This window comes from Rhinolophus ferrumequinum, chromosome 23 (assembly GCF_004115265.2).
Source record: "Rhinolophus ferrumequinum isolate MPI-CBG mRhiFer1 chromosome 23, mRhiFer1_v1.p, whole genome shotgun sequence".
In the NCBI taxonomy this organism is placed as follows: Eukaryota; Metazoa; Chordata; class Mammalia; order Chiroptera; family Rhinolophidae; genus Rhinolophus; species Rhinolophus ferrumequinum.
The window spans coordinates 28,920,114-28,941,223 of NC_046306.1; the positions used below are offsets into that span (position 1 = coordinate 28,920,114).

The 21,110-nt window shown below is 38.4% G+C and overlaps 1 protein-coding gene across 3 annotated transcripts in view; it reads right to left on the reverse strand.

The window, feature by feature from the left end:
- Positions 1-3,628: 3,628 nt before the first annotated feature.
- Positions 3,629-21,110, reverse strand: part of TMX4 (thioredoxin related transmembrane protein 4) — a 41,416-nt gene continuing 23,934 nt past the window's right edge. The window contains exons 6-8 of one of the 3 annotated variants that reach the window (XM_033094909.1): positions 15,203-15,304; positions 9,190-9,253; positions 3,629-7,754 (exon numbers count right to left, since the gene is read on the reverse strand). In XM_033094909.1, the coding sequence (XP_032950800.1) occupies positions 7,390-7,754; positions 9,190-9,253; positions 15,203-15,304 (531 nt within the window). In that variant the 3' untranslated portion in view covers positions 3,629-7,389. The other 2 variants (XM_033094911.1, XM_033094910.1) reach the window with 2 other exon arrangements.

Genomic DNA, 21,110 nt, shown 5'->3' on the forward strand with positions numbered 1-21,110 from the left:
ATAGTTTCCATGTGTAATTTTGAATTTTGAATTGTGAATTCACCTTAAGCGGGGCTTGATCTGTAGGAATCTTTACACCAGGTTTAGGGTGTTTTCAATAGAGTTCCTTCTGTGTTTGCTTCTACTGGTATCCTCCCCTCCTCCACTAGCATTATTTATGAGAATTGCATGGTTTGGAGACTCTGAAGCTAGTGTAAATTCAAACTCCTGTTTGCATAAGCTCAGGCCCATATGATTTCTCAGGGAAGTCTATTGTTTTCCAACACGAACACCAGGACAAGAAAGATGAGCTTTCTTATAGTCTCCATGTGCTAGTGAGCAGACTTTTTGGTTTCAGTGAGGACGTAGCTGGGAATTTTAGGCAGTTTGAATCCTAACTTCCCACCTTGCTATAGCCAAGACATTGCACCCTCTACCTGTGTGGCCAGTAGAACACACTCTCTGGTTACCTAGTGCAACAGCTCTCCACCATCACCACGAGGGCAGTCCCAGTACCAGGTCAGGTTTATTTGCTTCATGGATTTTGGCCTCTGTGAATTTTTCTTTCTTTTGCGGTCAGCTCTGCCTTTAAAAAAGATGTCTACATTTTAGCCAACATTTCTAGTTTTTGTAGTGAGAGATTATTCAATTTTTCTGTTCCACAATATTTGTTGTCAAATAAGTCTTGGAAATGCTAGACTAAAGTCCTCCTTGGAGATTCTTATCATTAGCCTGCTAAAAGGCCAGCAATTTAACCCTGTTTGGAACAATGTATACTAAGATCTCCCCTGACTTGGGTTTACCCTAAATTGCCATTTTGTTTGTATATTATAAATTAGGCAGTTCTCCTTGCTCAAGAATAGTTATGAGCTTAACTGTTTTTTGAAGTTACTACTACCTGCCAGTAGGACTGTGTTGTGCTTACAGGGCCGGGGGCTTATCTTTCTGCTATAGCATGAAAGCAGTTCTGCAGTTTTAAAACAAACGCCAACACTATTCACGTATGTTAAAAAGCACAGAAGAAAAAGACATCACCCTGTTTTATGCCATCTAAAAGGACAATTTGCTCTGCTAGGAGGTAACTCTTACTTTTCCAGTTAGTAGAATAAACACTCTGAAGAAGGGTCAAATGACTTGATGTCATTGTATAATCATACGGCTTTGTCCACAGCTAGTTCCTAGTTCCCATTTATGGAGCAGTCAATGATATGAAAAGTCTTAGAATACTCCGTGCAGCACTGCTATTAGTCAAAATAGTTAAAAGTCAATGGTCAACGCACAACCTGCTGGTTTGTAATGACTGAGACTCATGTTCAGAATTTATTGCACAGAGAGCTAGAGTTTGAAGGGCGATCCCAATAGAATGACAGCTCTATAATTTTGTGAGCCTAGCCATTTGTCCCTTTGGGGCACAAATGTGCTCTGGCTTTATCCTATGGTCTCTACTCCAGTAACTAATTATAATAAATAATTTCAGGATTTATATGCCCCACCAGTGACAACAGAACACAAAGAATTCTAATGGCATAAATCTTTCCAAAGGGAAATTTTTAGATGAACATGATTAATCAGACGTCTTAACTAGAATCACACTTAGGGAGATTGATGGAGTCTATAAATCACTGATTTCAATATATACTGATTTCAAAGACATTGAAACAGGAGTAAAGCTCATGCAAAGATTATGCCTCCATCGCTTCCCCATAAAAGAGGAAAAAGAGGCCCACAATCTCCTCTAATGGCTCCACAAAAAACCTCCCATTGAGATAAATACTAGTCGTTATTTTTCTACGTTTGTGTGCATCTAAGGGATCTCAAATCCATCTCTGCCTCAGCAATTCCTAATCTTGCCTTCCTGGTCACATGTCATGTCTCAACCCTCAGCCTAGATCACGTTCCTTTTTTATTAATTCATAGAGCATCTCTTAAGTTTTCCACTTGTAACTTTATCCCCGTTATCAATGTCCATATTCCTAAGAACATACCCCTCACAATTTGAAAACTCTGGTATTTTAAAGACCAATAATGGTAAAGTCCAGAAGGAAGACAAGCAGTGTTTGGCCCGTATGTATTCTTTCCTCTCCTGCCATGTGTGTATTCATACTACTAACATTTCTCAGAAGCTGACTCTTTGTGAAGCTCTTGGGTTACAAAGATAGGGACGATTAGGTCATGGTGGCAGATATTAGCTCTCAAATTTCCCTTTGTTCTTAAAGGCAAGATGATATATCCCAGCTTCCCTTTCGGTTAGGTGTGACCCTGTGGCTAAGTCCTCTCCTAGGAAATATAAAGAGAAGTGATGCACACGTGCCTCTTGGCTGACTACCTTTAAAATCTCCCAGGAAAGTACCTCCATGCCCTCTCCCCTTCTGACTTGTTGGGATGAAAACGACCACGGCCACCTTAGAAGTCACATGTTAGAGAGCAAAGCCTCCCTTGACCTGAGTTCCAGAAACACCTGCATGAAGCAGAGCCACTGCTGCCTCAGATGCTGGACATGGACTAAGTGAAACAGTAATAACATTTTTGTTTTTAAAGGTCCTGAGATTTGGCAGTCTGTTAACAGAGTCTAGACTAGCCTAAAACAGTTATCAATCTCAAGAAGTTTACATGTTCTAAGAAAGAATTCCTGTTACTATGGAATGTTCCAAGGAGCCTTCAAGACTGGAGCAAAGCAGGGGGTTGCCTTTGCAATTCACTGTCATTGACTTCAGAAGTTACAGGTTTTGCTCCCACCAAGGATGTGTGACCAAGTTCATGTATGCTGAGACACAGCATAATGGATATATTCTGCTATATAGACAAATGAGTATTCTGAGCGTTTCTCTGAGGGAGGGACTTGGTAGTATGAAAGTTTAATTTTTTTTTTAGTATACATCCCATTGTTTTTCAAAAGTGAAAAAAATCTCATCTCCATTATTTCAGTCTCCAAGGGTGCTAAGAAGAGCCACACCTCCGTTGTGCTTTTCCATGGCTATACAGGTGTAGGCCAGAAACTTCTGAATACCCTAGGAGACCAGGTCAGTCCAGTGTCTTGACGGATTCTCAGTCTTGCCACCTGCTCCAGCCTTGGCCACCTCCAGACCTCAGGACAGAGGGTGACCTGAGAGGTGAGTGCAATGAGTTTCTATAGACAGCACAATGGGCTGCAACAAGGAGGAACCATTTGATCTTTGGTTCCTCCTTGGCTTTGTGCACTTTCCAGAGCAGCTAAAGGCACATGGTTTCAGTTTCATCAAGTGAAGAAGAAGGCGAGATAAAGAGGGAAAAGGAACAGACTGGATGGAGGGATGAACACAGAGGAAAATTATGTTTTTAACAAAGTAACCTTTTTCACTGCCTTGGCAAACGACTTCTGTGAAAATGTTGATAGGAAAAGCAATGCACTGTTTTGTTTTTACTTAGCTACCACTGTCATTAGGTTTCCATTAGGCAAATGGAAATTTACAATAAAATGAAAACACACAGGATCAAGGATTATGCACAATTTTGTGATTAAGGTTTTTTGTAATTCAGGCAATGTACTGCTAGAACCTCGTATCTTCAATTCTCATTCCAGTTGCCGCAGATACTATGTGAGGAAGCAAGGAATACATGTATGAAGAGAAAAATAAGTATCACGTGGTTAAATAATGAAGACCATTACAAAGAATATAAATAATAAATTTATAATGTATTGCAATATAAATAAGCAGTATTTTTAGTATAAAAATTGCATTTGCACAAAGAAGCGATTTCGTAACAAATACGATTAACCTATATTGGAAACACATCAAAGTTGTATGAGTCACGCATATACAATGTCACAGTTCACATGAAATTTCACTGAGAATAAGCCATTTGAAGGCCATCTCCTGGTTTGAAGCTATCAGAAAAGGGACTTTCAAATGAACCTCCGGGTTCAGGAAAGCTGTTCAAACAGATGCCCCATTAGGGTTCATCAGGTGTGATGACTCCACGTTTGGTTTTTCAAGACCAGCTACAATTCTCGAAAGGATGAAAATGCAGGGCTGAGGTAACGAGAAGACACAAGAAGGAACTTTTCTGTTGGCATAAAGGATCTACATGAATACTTTCCAAAACGTTGTTATTGACAGGATGGGTCAACCACACGCTTACAATACTGGCAGGAATAACCTCAACACTGAGATAAAGGACAGATAAATATTGACGCACATTAGTGAAAGCATCAATTTCTCCTTTATTTCCCTCACTTCATATCAATTTAAGGCTGTATGCTGAAACGTACCCTATCTTTTTTTCCCTTTTTTTTTTTTTGACTCTTTAATGTTCTCCATCCTGTAAATCAACATAACAAGCTCCACCCTTGAAAGACTCGGTAATAAAAAGTCACGTTAAATACTTGCCCTACAGTACATTTTTATCATCTACCCCAAAGGGGGTACAGGGTGCAGGCTCTGCAGGCTTATATATTCCCAAATCATAGCAACACCATAGCTATCAACAAGGGTTTGGGGCCATAAAAAAAAGTCAAAATTTGGCTTTCTCCAGTGTCAAAAGCCAACCCGGCCAAAGCTTGTTTACTTTTTACTACAGCAGTTATTTTCAACTGCTTTATGTGAAGAGGTCTGTGGCTAACAGTGATCATATACGTGAGATCAGGTATTAAGTACATGCCCATGCAGTGAGCTCAATGAGCCCGGCTTCAGCCCATTCAATGCTTACACTTCAAAGGGAAAGAAAGACGTGGGATTGTCTATATGTTGCCTCAATATGAGATCTCTAAGCAAGGTGGGATAGGGTAGCAGATCTAGCAAGATATGAATAATAAAAGAAACTAAGAGAAAGGTAGCTGTAAGTTTCAACCTTTCCTCTACTCAATGAAAAGGCACCCTGCGCCAACTACTCACACATAAGGCATTGTACCTCCATTCTAGAACCCAGTTACTTCTATTTCTTTCACCTACTTTTAATTTATACAAAATACTATTGTGCAATTAAATAACTGATACTGCAATACAGGGAAGCATGATTATTTTATTTTTTAATCAAAATCATGTTTCCATGCACTTGACTTCTAGAAGAAATATATTATCTACAGGAAATGTCCATAGAATAATACTGAAATGTTAATCTGATTTCAAATTATTTTAGTTTGACTTTTTCCTTTAGTTGTATATTCAGTGAGTGTTGAAAACAAACCTAAAGGCCGAAAATAAAAAGAAATTAAATTAGATGTGTACTTATCAGACTATTTAGTAAAAACCCCATCTTTTGCCAGGACGTTAAAAAAAAAACAAAAAACAGGAAAAATGGTTTTCATAGCCAGACACTTAAACTTTTAATGAATCCTCTTTTCCAAGATGTTTTTCTCCCCTCACATCAAATTATTTTTTTTAATATTGCTCAGAAAGAAAATAGATTAAAAAAAAATTATATAGTTAGGTACCATTTGGGGTCCTATTAAAAATTGGCCTTATGTTTATGAAAAGTCAACATAGATTTTTTATCTTCATTCCCTCTCTTCTAGTCAAACACTCACTTAGAAAAAAAGAATATTTTAATATGAGGGAGGAGGAATTATACAAAAAAACTAAACTATGAAACATTTCTTATTCCATACCTCTGAACTTGAACTTAATGAAAACCTGCTTCAGCTGATTAAGAGAAAGCAATCCAGTGACAGCAGGGGAGCTCAGCAATGAACCAGAAAACTTCCTGGTATCAGGGAGACAGAGCTGCCACATCAGAATGATGGTGCTCTGCGTGAGGATGTCAGAGACCTATGTGGGAGGGAAAGGAAATGAGTCAATGTCAAGATTTTCCCAGCCCCTCAGTTTTGTGATGGTCTCAAATTTGAGGCCATGTTGTTTAAAAACTATTGGTGACTCTCAGTGACCCTCACTGTACTGGGGGATGCGACTGTCAGGTAGCTGAGTTGGAAAGATGAAAAATAGCCACTTCTAAAAATTGGATTCTTGCAGAATAAAAACTCTCTTTGTGCGAGGCTTGCAACAGGCTCATTCAAGCACAGGAGGATAGCAAGTTTCAGAACCTCCCCCGTCCTCCAGTGATCCCGTGTTCAAAGTTAATACAAGGAAAGGGTTATCTAAACAGCCAGATAGGAGTATACTGCATATTTCTTTTTAAAAAGAAACTTTCTGAATTTCATAAAGCTGTACTACTTATTATTCTGTCTGGACCCAAGGGATGTAGAATCAACTTAGTCATCTTTCATAAGCTTGGAATCTAATTTTATGAATTTATTCTACGACATAAATCAGGTAAGGCAGAAGTAGATGGATGGATTTTTAAAAAGAAATTGGGCCCCCTGGGTACATTTAGTAGATTGAGTATTGAGAGATTTACAAGGATGAAATTCTTTACAAGATTAAGGAAGAAGGAAATGAAACCAAATCTTTCATTTCCAGATATTCACTTTCATTAATTCTTTCACCAAAAGCACATCTCTAAAGGAAAACCAGAAATGGTTTTTCAGTTATTAAAATGGTTCAAGACCAGAGAACCCCTTGAGATAGAAATGAAACAACACAGTATTCAAGTTTTCTTCACAAGACTACCTTGTACTGGCAAGACTTAGGGGACTTCTGGATTTAAGAGGAATATTGCTAAAGGAACTTTTTGAAAAAAAAAAAAGTTATTACATTTTGGCAAAAAACAACAAAACTCTCTCCTGTAAAATCCCTACTTCCTTTTGAATCACCAAAGGTGACAACATTGCATTTGAGATGTTTGGCTGTCACAGCTTCATGGGCTGTGGTTCTCGATTATCTAAACCTTACATCGAATAAACTTAGCTGATGTAAACCCAGCTGCTATCTGCTCGCTAAGAAAGTATTGTGAAGAGCATGGAGAGGCTGAGGCCCACAGTGGGAAAGTTGGAAATGTTAAAGGTAAGAAATAAAACAAAGGAGATTTAGAGTCACGATGACTTCCAAGCTCTTTTCTACAGTAATATCCAGGGCCCTCTCAATTTGTACCTCTAAAAAAGTGTCCCTATACAATGGTGCCTGATGTTTCTTAATTTGATAAAAACACTTAACCCGAGAGGAGGAAGCAAGCTTCTGCTACACCTGAGGATGCTCAAGCAGTTTTGCTTTGCCTGTAGCCCCGTCAACAAACAGTACTCATGAGGGCTGAGGTTGCTTCCTCTGCTCAAAACTCTCGAGCCCCCAGCACATGAACCTGTGCCTATCCCAAGTCCCCAAACAGATCCTAACACCATGTTTGTTTTTGTGTATTCTGATTGTCATGCCTGAAAGAGTCTCATTAGTATACATTAGGCTTAATTCCATGACACTACATGACTAGAGATCATTTTTTAGAAGACTTGCTCACTCAGGACAAAAATAAGGATTTGGTTTAAACTGCAGACCAGAGGGAAGCATATTCCTCTGGTCTATATTCTTGCGAATACTGTCCTTAAACCTATGGTCCCTTGTCGGCATGCTGACTTTTGCGCTGCCTCAATGTGTCTTCTACCATCTCTGTGTCAGCTGAACGCCGGGGCTGCTCAGGGGCGTCTTCTTCAGTCTCATCAGGTTCTACTTCCTTCTGGGTCTCCCTCAGGGACCCCTGGTCCTGGGGGTCACTCCGCTCCTCATCCACGCCAGCAGCCGGGCTGTCCTCTTCCTCTTCTTCCTCTGCTTCATCCTCATCACCAAAGTCTTCTTTCTCTTCTTCATCGTCTACAAGGCTGTCCTTGATTTCTTCTTCATTTGAATCATCTTTTTCCTCCTCTGCATCCTGCAAGTGTTCAGCCCGAACAGACTCCTCTGACCTCTGACTCTGCTCTGTGGAGGGAAGATGGGGATATCCTCTGAATAAACAATGGTCATTCAGTAATCAATGGATTGCGTTCAGCTGTGAAATGAAAAGAGGGCACCTGATAGTTTTCTCCATCTTGAAACTATGTTATTAAACAGGACAGATCTCTGGTTGGCGTCCTAGCTCCATCCAGGGCTTCTCCGTCCCTCTCTGCAGATTTCACTGATCATGTTGACTTTGGAAGAGCATGTGGGCAGGGAGGGTAAAGGTTCCCTCATGCTTTGTGTTTTGTACCTTGTAGAAGACTCACTGACCCAATTGCCTGTCATGGTAATCGGTTCACCATGTGACTTAAGCTGAGCCAATCAGAGCACTGCCCAGCAGATTTGGCCAGTCAGGAGGAAAAGCTTTCTCTCTTTCTACTGGGATAACTATTGCTGCTGATAGCCACTGAATCAATGACATGGAAACAGAAATCTAACATCCTTTGGGTGGTGTTTAAAGTCAGAACATCCCTGGACTTTTGAGTTACATGAGCTAATAAATTTTCCTTCCCCACTCCAAGTTGCTTTAAATTGGGTTTCTGTCACTTTTAAGAATTCTAATTACACTCATGTGCCACATAACGACGTTTTGATAAACAGCGTACTGCATATACCACAGTGGTCCCATAAGATTATAATGGAGGTGAAAAATTCCTATTATAGCTGTCATAATGTAGCAGTGCAATGTACTACTCACGTGTTTGTGGTGATGATGTAAAAAACCTTCTGTGCTGCCAGCTGTATAAAAGTATAGCACATACAATTATAGTAGTAGTCTACACCGTCTATGTTTGTGTAAGTGCACTCTACGATGTTCACACAAAGACCTAACAATAAAATTGCCTAACAACACATTTCTCAGAACACATCCCTGTCATTAAGTGGTGGATGGCTGTATCTATGGAAGTCTCAAAGCCTTGAAAATTTCAAGAACTAAAAAGAAATATAAACATATTTAAACTCCCACATAGAATTCAACAAGTATAGTCTCAAAAATAGGAATAAAAACATGCAAATCCAGAGTTATTTGGTCTCAGAAACAGTGTACAACAGTGCAAAGATTGGGTGAGACTGCTTTTAAAGGGTTTAAAATAGTTATTGGTACACAGTAGAGACTTTCTCAATAAATGTGAGGTCCCCTCCCTCTCTTCTCATTACAGTTTAAATGAAGAAAATGGTGTCAACTGAAGGGCATACAGTTAAAGGAAAAAAGAAAATTGCCCAAATGAAATATTAACTAATTTAAGAGCAGGAAAAAGATAATTTTTATTCAAGTCTATCTAGAGAACATATTTCAAGGAATTTGGTAGTGGTGATGGTATGGTAACCAAGCAAAACAGGGGGAAAATCCACCGCCTATAAAGGGCATACCACAGAATTCCAAAAATACTCTATTGCGTGAGTTTATCATACTTACCGGAACGTTCAGATAAATGCCTTGGAAGTGGCACATAGAAACATTCTGATATTACCACCAAGATCTGGAGGGGAAAAAGCAGTGATTTTATAGTGAGTAGGTAGGATATTTATTACCAAAGAATGTCAAAATTAGGCTTTGCTTCTGTAACAAGATATTCATACTCGAATAATTACCAGTTGGTCGAAAATCCTCAAAAAATAAAAGGGTATAACTAAGAATTTCCTATTTTTTAAACATGACACAATATAGAAAAATACTATTAATTGAAAACAGGGGTTACAAAGTCAAATGTCTACAGAAAGTCCACTAAAAATAGATGACTCAAGGAGGTATAAGAAAATAGACACTATTGGCCAAGTCTAAAATGGTCTTTTATTATTTATCTATTTATTTTTATTTTATTTTTTGTTTTTATTAAATTTATTGGTGACATTGTTTAGTAAAATTATATAGGTGTCAAGTGTACATTTATATAAAACATCATCTATATATTGCATTATGTGTACCACCCAAAGTCAGTTCTCCTTCCATCACTATACATTTCACCCTCTTTTCCCTTTTTTACTAGATTCCCTCCCTCCTTACCTTCTGGTAACCACTAAACTGTTGTCTATGTTTTCTATGAGATTTTGTTTGTTTATTCGTTTGTCTTGTTTGTTTGCTACTTTCAGTTTTATATCCCACACGTGAGTGAAGTCATATGGTTCTTGACTTTTTCTGACTTACTTCATTTAGCATGATAATCTCAAGATCCATCCATGTTGTCACATATGGAGTATTTCATCTTTTCTTATGGCCAAATAATATTCCTTTGTATATACGATGTTGAACAATTAAACTTGCGAACTCATCCTAGAAAGAGTGCTACTGTGTTTCCCCGAAAATAAGACCTAGCAGGACAATCAGCTCTAATGCGTCTTTTGGAGCAAAAGTTAATATAAGACCCTGTCTTATATTATATTATGTTAGATAAGACCCAGTCTTATATTACAGTAAAATAAGACCTGGTATTATATTAATTTTTGCTCCAAAAGACGCATTAGAGCTGATTGTCCAACTAGGTCTTATTTTTGGGGAAACATGGTACACACCTCATTGCTGAATATCACTATGGTCACATTTGAAGTACTCCCCTTGGGAAGCTATGCATGGACATCAGTGCCTAGTCCACCCTTCAAAGCAATTTGGGAACTCTTTTTTTCTGGAATGGCCATAAGAACTGTCGTCATGTTACCCTTTATGTCCTGAATGTCATCAAAATGTCTTCCTTTCAATATTTCCTTTATTTTTGGGTAAAGAAAGAAGTCATTGGGGGCCAGATCAGGTGAGTAGGGAGGGTGTTCCAATACAGTTATTTGTTTACTGGCTGAAAACTCCCTCACAGACAGTGCCCTGTGAGCTGGTGCGTTGTCATGATGCAGGAACCATGAATTGTTGGCGAAAAATTCAGGTGGTCTAACTTTTTCACAGTCTTTTTAGCACTTCCAAATAGTCAACTTGGTTAACTGTTTGTCAAGTTGGTACAAATTCATAATGAATAACCCCTCTGATATCAAAAAAGGTTAGCAACACCGTTGCATCAAGTTCACAAACTTAATTGTCAGACCTCATATCTACACCTTCCTTATCCAATCATGTATCGAAGGACACTTTGGCTGTTTCCATGTCTTGGCCACCATGAATAATGCTGCAATGAACATCAGGTACATATATCTTTACGGATAAATGTTTTCAAATTTTTGGGGGTAGATACCCAGGAGAGGGATTACTGGGTCATATGATAATTCTATTCTTAATTTTTCAAGGAACGTCCATACTGCTTTCACAGCGGCTGCAACCAATCTACATTCCCACCAACAGTGTCTGAGGGTTCCTTTTTCTCCGCAGCCTCTCCAACACTAGTTATTATTTGTCTTGTTGATGACAGCCATCAACAAGACTAATAGTAAAATGGCCTTTTAGAAAACACTCCTCTGGACAAATAAAACTCATCTGTACGTGGGCTGCCCCTCAACAACAAATAGGAGTAGTACTTCAGACATTAGTGTTGTAAAGGTGCTCTACCATGTTAAAGAACTCAGTCATAGTCCTTCTGATTCAACTTTATAAACATCAAATGTGTATCCTACTTTGTGTTTAGGATTATTACTATCTGTATTTTCATTTATTACTTTACTCGGTATTTGGTGTATTAGGTTCAAGGCATCATGTTAACATCTGGGGGGCGGCAAGGTTCAATGAGAGAAAAAAAGGGCAGTTTAATTATAAAGCAACATGGAACCTGTGCTTCAAAAGAAAAGTGAATAAAGCACTTAAGGAGATAAGGATGCAGAGATGACAACCAGAGACGGCACTGGGAAGGATCAAGAATGCTTACTTGAAGAAGGCACATGTAAGGCCCCGGGCATAGTCATGAGAAGCTGAGTAGTACCAGATGTCTGGTTCCTCTAAGCTACACCAAACTTGATCATGGAGGCTCTTGGATTTAGAGAAAGCTATGAATGCCAAGCTGCAGAGACCCATGTGGTGGGGCAACAAGCTGTACAAAGTTCTGTGGGTTAGGGAGGGACAAGCTCCAAGCCATTAAATTGATTTGAACACCAAAGAGGAAAACATTTCCATCTGAAAAGACTGAGGTTGAAAACTTACATTTTTAATGTGATAGTCTAGTGCTTACTAGCTAGCTATTCCTGGGACATAATATTTTTGTAACTTTTTTTTCTTTTTCATTTCTTAATTCAACCTGGAGGGGAAATTTTTGTGCTGACATATTGCAAAAGAAAGAAAACAAACACATCTGCCAGTGCCAAGAAACACTGGCATTCACAATAAATGGGGGTGGGGGAGTAAGTCCTACTTGAGACATACCTTGGCCATCTAGAGGCTGGGTAAGGGGGCCTAGAAAAGACTTATGGGACACTAGTCTCAACTTTGTCTCTCAGTAGCTGTGTGACCCTGGACAAGTCACTTAACTGCTATCATTTGATAGGATGGTTTTGGGCTGGCCTATCGCCGAGGCCTGTTTTATGTCTAATAGTACATAATTCCATTATACAATCTTTCTTTTCAGAAAGTAGGAGTAACCCTCTCATTCTCTCAGTTCCGGATCTACTTTCTGGTCTGGAGAACAATTCCCTTGGAATGGGCCACTTTCTGAGCCACTAAGAAGGGCATTGTTTAATAACAGGGGTCTATAGGGGAATGGTCCCTTCCTCTTCATCTTCCCTTCAGGGGTTACATTTTCAGGTTTCAGTTTTCACCCAAGCAGGTGCAGACGGCCACACCGCTAAGTGAGGAGAGTAGAGCGATTTACCACCTTTCCTGGAGAGTAACGTGCCTCCCAATACTGAGGCCCCTCCTCTGTGGGCGGCTCTGTGCCAGGCACTGGGCAACAGCATGTAGAGAAATAATCTACCTGAGCAACTAAATGTAGACAGCGTCTACGCCAGCTGAAATGGGGACGAGATCCCAGAGGTAAAGCACTGCCACCTGTGTTTCCAATGCTTTTCTGCTTGTCTAGAGCTTTGTTGTCTTCCATCCTTCAGAGCAGAGTCGCTGATGGCAGAAAATGATGCTGCCAGAGTGACCTGATATATAGACCATGCAGTTAAGGATCTTTTCCATTGATTTAAAATACAAAATATATACTTGATTTCTAAAACTGAGCCCTTTGTTTACATGTGAAAAACAATTTAGTAAGATTATCAACTATCACTATGTCAATTAAAAAAGTAAACAAAAATCAAACTAGAAGCCTTGTGTTGATTTCCCATCTTTCAAAATTAAGAAAAATTAGGAAACATAATAAATAATCAGACTTATGAGAAACGATGACTTCATCAGGAAATCACTTCTCTATGGAAAACATCCTGCCCCTTCAGGCCACTGCATAAATTAAACTCCACAAAGACTCACAGAGGGAAGGAGAACCTCCAGAGCGGCCAGGATCAAGCTTCACATGACTGCATGCCTGGGCTCTACTTTCAGCCCCCCGTTAAGGGCAAAGGTGACACAGAACACTGAACTACACACCTGGAGACCTCACTGAAGGCAAAAATTCCAGCTGTTGTGTGTTTCTTTTAACATACGTTGCAGCTGTAGAAAAGGTATTTAGCAGAGATATTTGTATGCTATTTTATGGAAATGTATTAAAAATGTATGAGTCTATTACTGTTTTAAAATTATTATTATTTTGTTAAATAAAGTTCTCTTCCAAACTTCATATAAAGGAATAATATTCTATACCACTTCAACACTTGAACAGTCTAGAATCAACTCTCTTGTTTAGTTAAGCCTCTAACAACCTTCGTACACTGATTATTTGAATCTTAGTTTCCAAATGAACTTAGGGCATAGGCAGGACTCATTTCATTTCTTAGACTTAAAGTCATCCTCAAAGATAAAATTCTAAAACGTTTTATGCTGATAAATATAGTTTTCAATGGTCTTCCAATAGGCTCATACTCAACCTATATTCTCCAAACTCCACCTCAGAGGCTCCCAGGATCTCATACTATTCCCCTATAAGAGCCTCACAGTCATGTGGCTCCAAAATGCATTGCTAGAAAAATCTAGCACTAGGGAGTAGTACGTTTATATCAAATTCAAATCCTTTCAGGCCAGAACATTAGGGACATGTCAATTAACAATAAGATTAATGTATCAGTATAGAACGTATACCTAGGACCTAATGAAAGCCAGACACATCCCACGTCCCGTGAAGTTAACATCAGCAGTAAAATCTCAAATACAAATCATAATATGAAGAAAGCATGTTCATGGCAAAATAAAGTCAAGCTTCCTTGGCTTTATGGAATATGACTTCATTGTACTAAGTTATGACTCGTTATGAAGGCAATTGCTAATATTTTAAGCTTGTTTTTAAAATGACATTGCTAAAGAACGTAAGGAGAGAAGGGGTTGGTAGATGAGGGTAAAAGGGATCAAATATATGGTGATGGAAGGAGAACTGACTCTGGGTGGTGAACACACAATGTGATACATAGATGACGTATTACAGAATTGTACACTTGAAATCTATGTAACTTTATAACAACTGTCACCCCAATAAACTTTAATTAAAAAAAACAAAACAACAAAATTCATTATAAAATGTAAGGACAGTTTCTTAAGATAATCTTAACTAAAATTTTGTCCTTTTAATATAATTTTTTGGTAATCATCAATTAGTCCTATCACATAGCCTTTGGAAGCTATATGATTAATATGTAGTATAATGGCTTTTAAGAATTTATCTTAATTAGTTTAAAGCTCAATTAAATTGATCAAGTGTACGTAAAGAGAAAAATGTTTTAAATTATATCAAAGAATAAAACATGCCAAAATACTTATACTTGCCTATACAGTTAAGTAAATAAATTCATTATTTCAACTCTTACTTAAAATACCAAGGGAGAAAACGCACAGATACCTACGAGATACTGATCATCATGTCAAAGAAAACACAGCAATGTGCTTTGTATCTTATTTTTTTCCCCACGATACTGACTTTTTTTTATACACATTAACTTGTAAAATCCACCACACACCAGAGTGTATGTATAAGCAGCTGGCCAGGATTAGAGGTTAAATTGAAGGATATGAATAAGAAAAATCATCTTGCTCACTCAAGGAACAAATTCACAGCTTTGGCCTTGTTGCCACAATGTTCTAATTGAGTAGACAACGTATGAAATCATAGACGACTCAGTTGTACCGAAAACTATCAATTTAAGTAAGGTCTATTTCTTCTTTCATCACTGCCTATATTTTGGGCAGCACACATCTTCAAAATATTTTAGGGACAGGATTAGGAGATAATAATTTAATGAATTTTCCATCTCAAATTACCACTGAAAGCAGTATCAAACAAGGAAATGCTACTTAACTGCTTAGATGACACACAAAATGATATTTGTTTACATGCTTTTCCTTTCTTGGCTGCGTTCTAATTTTGCATGAAACCTATTTAGCTTTAACGATATGAAAAAAGATTGGCATTATCTCTTACCAGACCCATGAGAAGCCCAAAAATCAAGGTGGCTATGACAAAAAAGACATAAGAACACCAAGCAGGAATTCCAAGGGTCACTGTGAAATAGTTGTGAAGATGCTGTAATCAAAAGAAAAAAAAAAACTACTTATAATGAGGACCAAAAATGTTTGACACTCTCTCTCTAGCTATCACACAAGTCTACAAATTGTTTCCACATATAGGAGCCCCCACAAATTTTACAATATCAAGAATCTGAGAGTAATACTGAAGGTTCTATCTAGTAATACTGAAGGTTCTATCTAGTAAAAGTTATACTTCTTTGGAGTACATGATCTGATAGAACTCTGGTAGAACTGTTTTTCTAGTCCCTTCTTCCATGATGATAGATTTGTGGGTTTTTTGGTCAGTCTCCCCTAATAACTAAATATACCTCAATTTTTACTCATTATATGGCATCCATAAAAGAAATTAAACTTGGGCCTTGACCAATTCTGAAGTACAGCTGAATACTACTTACAGAACACCAGCCGTTTAAAATGTCTCCATATTTCCTTTATCTAGTCAGACTCTCATTGTTCTACCCCTACCCATCCTTGCCGTCTTCCCTAAATCACCGTAAAATCTAAAATGTAATAGCAGACAGAAGAAAGTTAGTACAGTTAATTCATTACGAGGAAATGAGATTTCATCAGGCTTTGAGTAGAGTGCACATTCCTTTATGCTTACTGTTCCCTGGAACTCTATTTAATACCAGAGACTGAAAAAATGAGTGAAGAGATACAATCTGAAGTTGAAATTATTTCCATACTAAATCACACAGGAAGTACAGACTATGTACTGGTATTTTAGAGTCAAATTCCAGTTAGATGTGGACCTGCAGGAGCGATGCTTCCTCATGATTGTTTAGTGATCACTGGTTTTGGGCCATTACAGCTTCACAGTCATTCACTATCATCTGAGCAATAACTGGGCACAGGATGAAATGGCCCCAAGCTAAATGCCATTAGCAGGCAGAGATCAGGACCGAATGACTTGCCTAGAACAAGTGAGATAACCGAAAATGAGTCCAAGTTTCTATTTTAATTTAGTATTTTTCAAAATCTAAATTACTCAAGTGTCTCCCATTGGTTTCTCAGTTTACAAATGTCAATACAATCAAATAATATACTTCATTCTGGCTTAAGTCTGAATGATAAACAAAAATGTTTAACTGATTTAGAATAATCTGAGATCTCCTCTCGCCAACTTCTTCAGCAGAAGAGATGGTTCTAAAGACTCAGCAAGTATTTTAAACACTGACAAAGTATTTAATAAACATTAATATTTGTTGAGTGAGGAAAAGATACTAGCAAATCCTTAAACTATGCACAGGAAATACAAACAACTCTTGATTTGTAAAACTGTCATCTGTCCTTTTGGTGGCGGCACTGTTAATCGATGGGTCTTTAGCCAGGGCAATTGCTTACTAAGAAAAATTCAGTATTCTGGAACCCAGCAGGCAAAAGCGGTATTGGGGTACCCAAATGTTGTTTCATTCAAACTCTTTTCAATGGAAGTTCTAAAATGTACTGCACAAATCCCTACTTTAGAAAATTCTATGTATTGAATACAGTTGATGCTTTTCTTGGTAACACAATACCATCATCAGGATTAAACTTTGAATGTGCCAAAGAATTAGAAGATATGAAAAGCCAGTCTGCCTTAATGCTGACCCATGACTGTACAGCTATGTATGCTGGAACTTGCTTTATAAATAATACCTGCCCATTTGCCTACTCTTATGGTTAGAATGAGTAACGGGTAGTTATAAGTCCTTCTAGTCGGCATCTTATGCCCTTTCTGCAAAACAAATGATTAAAGTAACCCTTAAGAAACTTTCTATTTTCTAGAATGCTGTAAATCCACTTCTTAGCAAATTCAAAACATCCTCTTGTTTTAATAAACTCCACTTCAATTTTCTTACATCAACTTACACTTCAAAGGATGAGAAACCCTGCCATCTTGTGGTCTTTTAGGTGATTATTACTAAAGTCTCATTAATCGAGTTGTGGTTTTACAAATGCAGACATAAATCTTCATCTGTTTATTTGACTTCATCTTTACTTTATCTGACTCCACAATGGTTTTAGAGTACCGTAAGAGTGTTAGGGTTCCTGGTACTAAGTTTTGCTGTATATGTTTCTGGGTAAACACTGATTACAATTGATCTAATTTAGTTTTAGATTTCTGTTTCTATTTCTTTAGTTGCCAGGCAATGACACTTTTCACTTGTGGAAAACACTGATCCCTGTTCAATATTATATGTGCTCCTTACAAGGAAGCATCTTACTCTGTTTCCTTAAAATACACAAAAATGTTGCCTGATGGGCCTGATACCTTATACTATTGTAATAGATGACTGAGAGCCAAGATTTGAGTAAGAAGAATAAATGAAGATGCCATTATGATAGAATATATGAGTATTCCAACCAGTGGTGAGACAGATACAAGGATTGAAGCCAGGCCAAGGCACCCATGGATCAGAGGTAGAGCCTTCCGTCCTCAGGGAGGCCGGACTCCCTCTGAGACCTGAACTACAACAGGACAGGGCAGACTGGATGCTGCCCTGGACACTCACCCATCCAGCCCTATGTTGCATGGTCTCACTCAGAGCTGGACTGGCCAAGGAGGACAGGAAGCCTTCTGTATTTATATTATTTGGACTTACATAACATAGGTGAAAACCCATGTTACAGGATATAGATACTCTGAGACAAGCCTATATCCCTTTCATACACAGGTCAGAATCCTCAAAATATATTCCCTGTGTGGGAGCAGCACAGAAAGACTTCTCCAGTGATGGCCACACGTTCACTTCCCCTTCCATGTTTTACCCTCTCAACACTTGCAATAAGACACAACCATGCAGCCTCTTGTAGGCATTAAGAGGTATATCTTGGGGGTGTACACCATCTCACTGTAATATTATTCTAGATATTAAGAAAAAAAAAGTAAGAGAAGAGGTGTCACTATCTAAAACACAGAGGGATGTTTGGAGTTTTAAAATACACTCTTATTATTCTCCAGTCTAAATACTCATGGCCTTTAATTCTCATCATGTGGTATTTATAAAGCATTACATCTTCTCCTCACACAGGTTATCCTCCCAAGAAGGCAGCGCACCTTACTGTAGCTAAAATGTGCCATATGCCTGCATCTTTCATAACAGTAGTATTGAGAAGAGTTAAGTTACATACTATGTTACCTCAGGGAGCAGTACGAATTCAGCAAATAATACATAAGTACACTGAAATGCTAAACCTAGTTAGCAGAAGTGCACATTATATAACCCTGTGGAATCCTATTTTAATCCTGCCATCAGACTTTGTTAAAAAGATAAATGAATAAAAACATGAAAATATTCATTGCTGCTCAGTTACAGGAGAAAAGGAAAATAATGACAACAATAATTAATGGATATAATGAACAAAAAACAGTTATCAAGTACATATGAGGTGCCAGGTTCTATGCTAAGTATTCAAAATGTTCTAGTAACAACAGTTTATAGCAGGCAAAACAGATGGGTTCAGAGATATGCACACAAGGTGAACAATGACTTGTCTCTCTGGGAGAAAGACAACACCTCCCTGCATCATTGAGGCCCACTGTAAAGAGGGATGAGAAGAAAGAAAGGCTGGAACGTCTCTCCACACGTGTGCCACTCCACACGTGTGCCACGGACAAAATCTCAACCCCAGACTTCCTAACCCCGACCTGTAGCACCACCCCTGACAAAGGTGCTTTCCAAGTTAGGTCTTCTGCACGTGGCGTTCAAAGCATTACCCTCGCCTGGTACTATCCTTTAGCTTATTAACATTTCTCATTAAGCTGAGTCACTTGTTTTTAAAGTTGAATTGTTAAAAAATTTTTATGTAGCTATGTAAATAGAAAATCAGTATCAATTCTGTAGATGTCTGCCCTGAGAAACTTCTCCAGCTGTGTATCTTCCACGCTTCAGTGACCTCTGTGAGGTGGGCAACGTCAAGACTCTACATGAGGATAGGTATTACAGCTGAAGTGGCAATGACTTCTATGAGTTTATATAAAAATTAAAATACATAGGTGATACCTTCATGACTAGATTGGAAAAACAATTTGAATTTTGGTGATGGAACGAACACTTGAGATTGTCTACCCTTGCCCCGCATTGCGATACACATTACCTATCAAAGATCCCTAGGATTCCAGGTGACAGCAGGAAGCTCACAGAATCCGGCTTATAAAACGTTCAAGAGACTTCCTCACCTCAAGGGTTTCTTCCAGCAAGAGGATATGGGAGGTTGATGTACAGTTAAGAAAGCCAAATGCAGAACCCAACGAAACCCCTGAGTTCATAGGGATTCAGCTGAATGGTTCTCCTCACCAAGTGATCCTGACATCCTGAGAACGAGCTTTTATTTCCAGAATGCCAGACCCAGCAAGTTGGCTTCACTCCTAAGGCAGAAACTCAAGGACTTTAAGGGATCACTACATCAGTAGGCTCTGATCTTTAGATAGTGTGCTTGTTTTTGTTTTATCTTTTTCATTACAGAAAAATTAGAAAGAGAGAAACATAAGAGTGGTTTTTTTTTTGTTTTTGCTTTTTTAAATCAGGCTTAAGTTCAATATCAGATAGTTATTGTTGATATCTGATTAATCTCTCTCTAGGCATTTTCCTATAACACATAAAACCTCCATATAAACATATCACTACACACTGTTTTTTTTTACCTTTCCCCCACTTAATAACATCAAATTTTCCCTATGGATGTATTTACATCTAACCAGCTCCCCATCCAGGGGAGACTGTTGCTGAGGAAAGACTGACTCCTATGTAGCCACAGAATCTCAGAAGGATAAGAGAGATTGTGGACGGGCATCAGAAATCTGGTCTCATTGGCATTCGCTACTCTGGTTTTCCTTCTTCACTGTTTTTATCTTCTTTCTTGGAGACTTTACACTCTGTTAGTGCTAGCCATGCTTTCTCTCTCGGTCTCTCCACCCCCCCACCCCCGCCATGTGCTGTGTTTCTTCTGTTTATTGTTAATACAGTTGCCCTACAGCTTTATACTGTCTAGACACGTTAAAAACAAATTATGTTCCCCACAATTATACATTCAACATTGATGAAAGGATCTCCGGCAAGGAAGAAGAGCAGTTAAATAAGCTAACTGAGAGAGTTGGGTAATCAGAAAAGAGGACAGTATCATCAGTGGTTCTGTCAGAGCAACGAGGCAAGACTGTCCTAGACATTAGAGTAGAAACCAGAGACCTGACAGGTAGCCAAGGATTGTGTCCCACAGGCCAGAGATCATACCCTCCGTGAACAGAGGACGAGGGCTGAATTCTAGAAACACAGATGGTGAGAGCCCTTCCCAGAGATTTCACGAAAGGCTAGGAACTTGTTTCTAAGAAATAAAGAAACCACAAAGGCTGTCAAGAGGCTTGGGGAAGCTAGATGCTGATACAGAACATAACACCAGATTTCTACCACAGGTTTTTAAGGTACTGTATACATACACATGAGAAGATCCAAATCATCTGCAAACCTACGATTTATGTTTTTTAGTCAGGTACTCTCCTCCCCTCCACACATCCCCACACAATCTACAATCAGGGCAAATGTGTTAGTGATCCCAATAAATATAAATGGATTAAGTTCATATGTTAAAATAATTACTTCTTGCTATATACTTTTTACAAGACTCACTAAACATAACAAAAAGGTTGACAGTGGGGAAAAAAAATCTAGGCGAATGCTAACCAAAAAGAAAAAATACATATGGTATTAATATTAGACAAAGGCAACGTTATAGAATGTAAAATGTAATTTTTTGTCAAATTTTATAGTTTATCTCATAAAACTATCTTTTTTTTGTGTCCTTTTTAAATATCTGGAAAGACA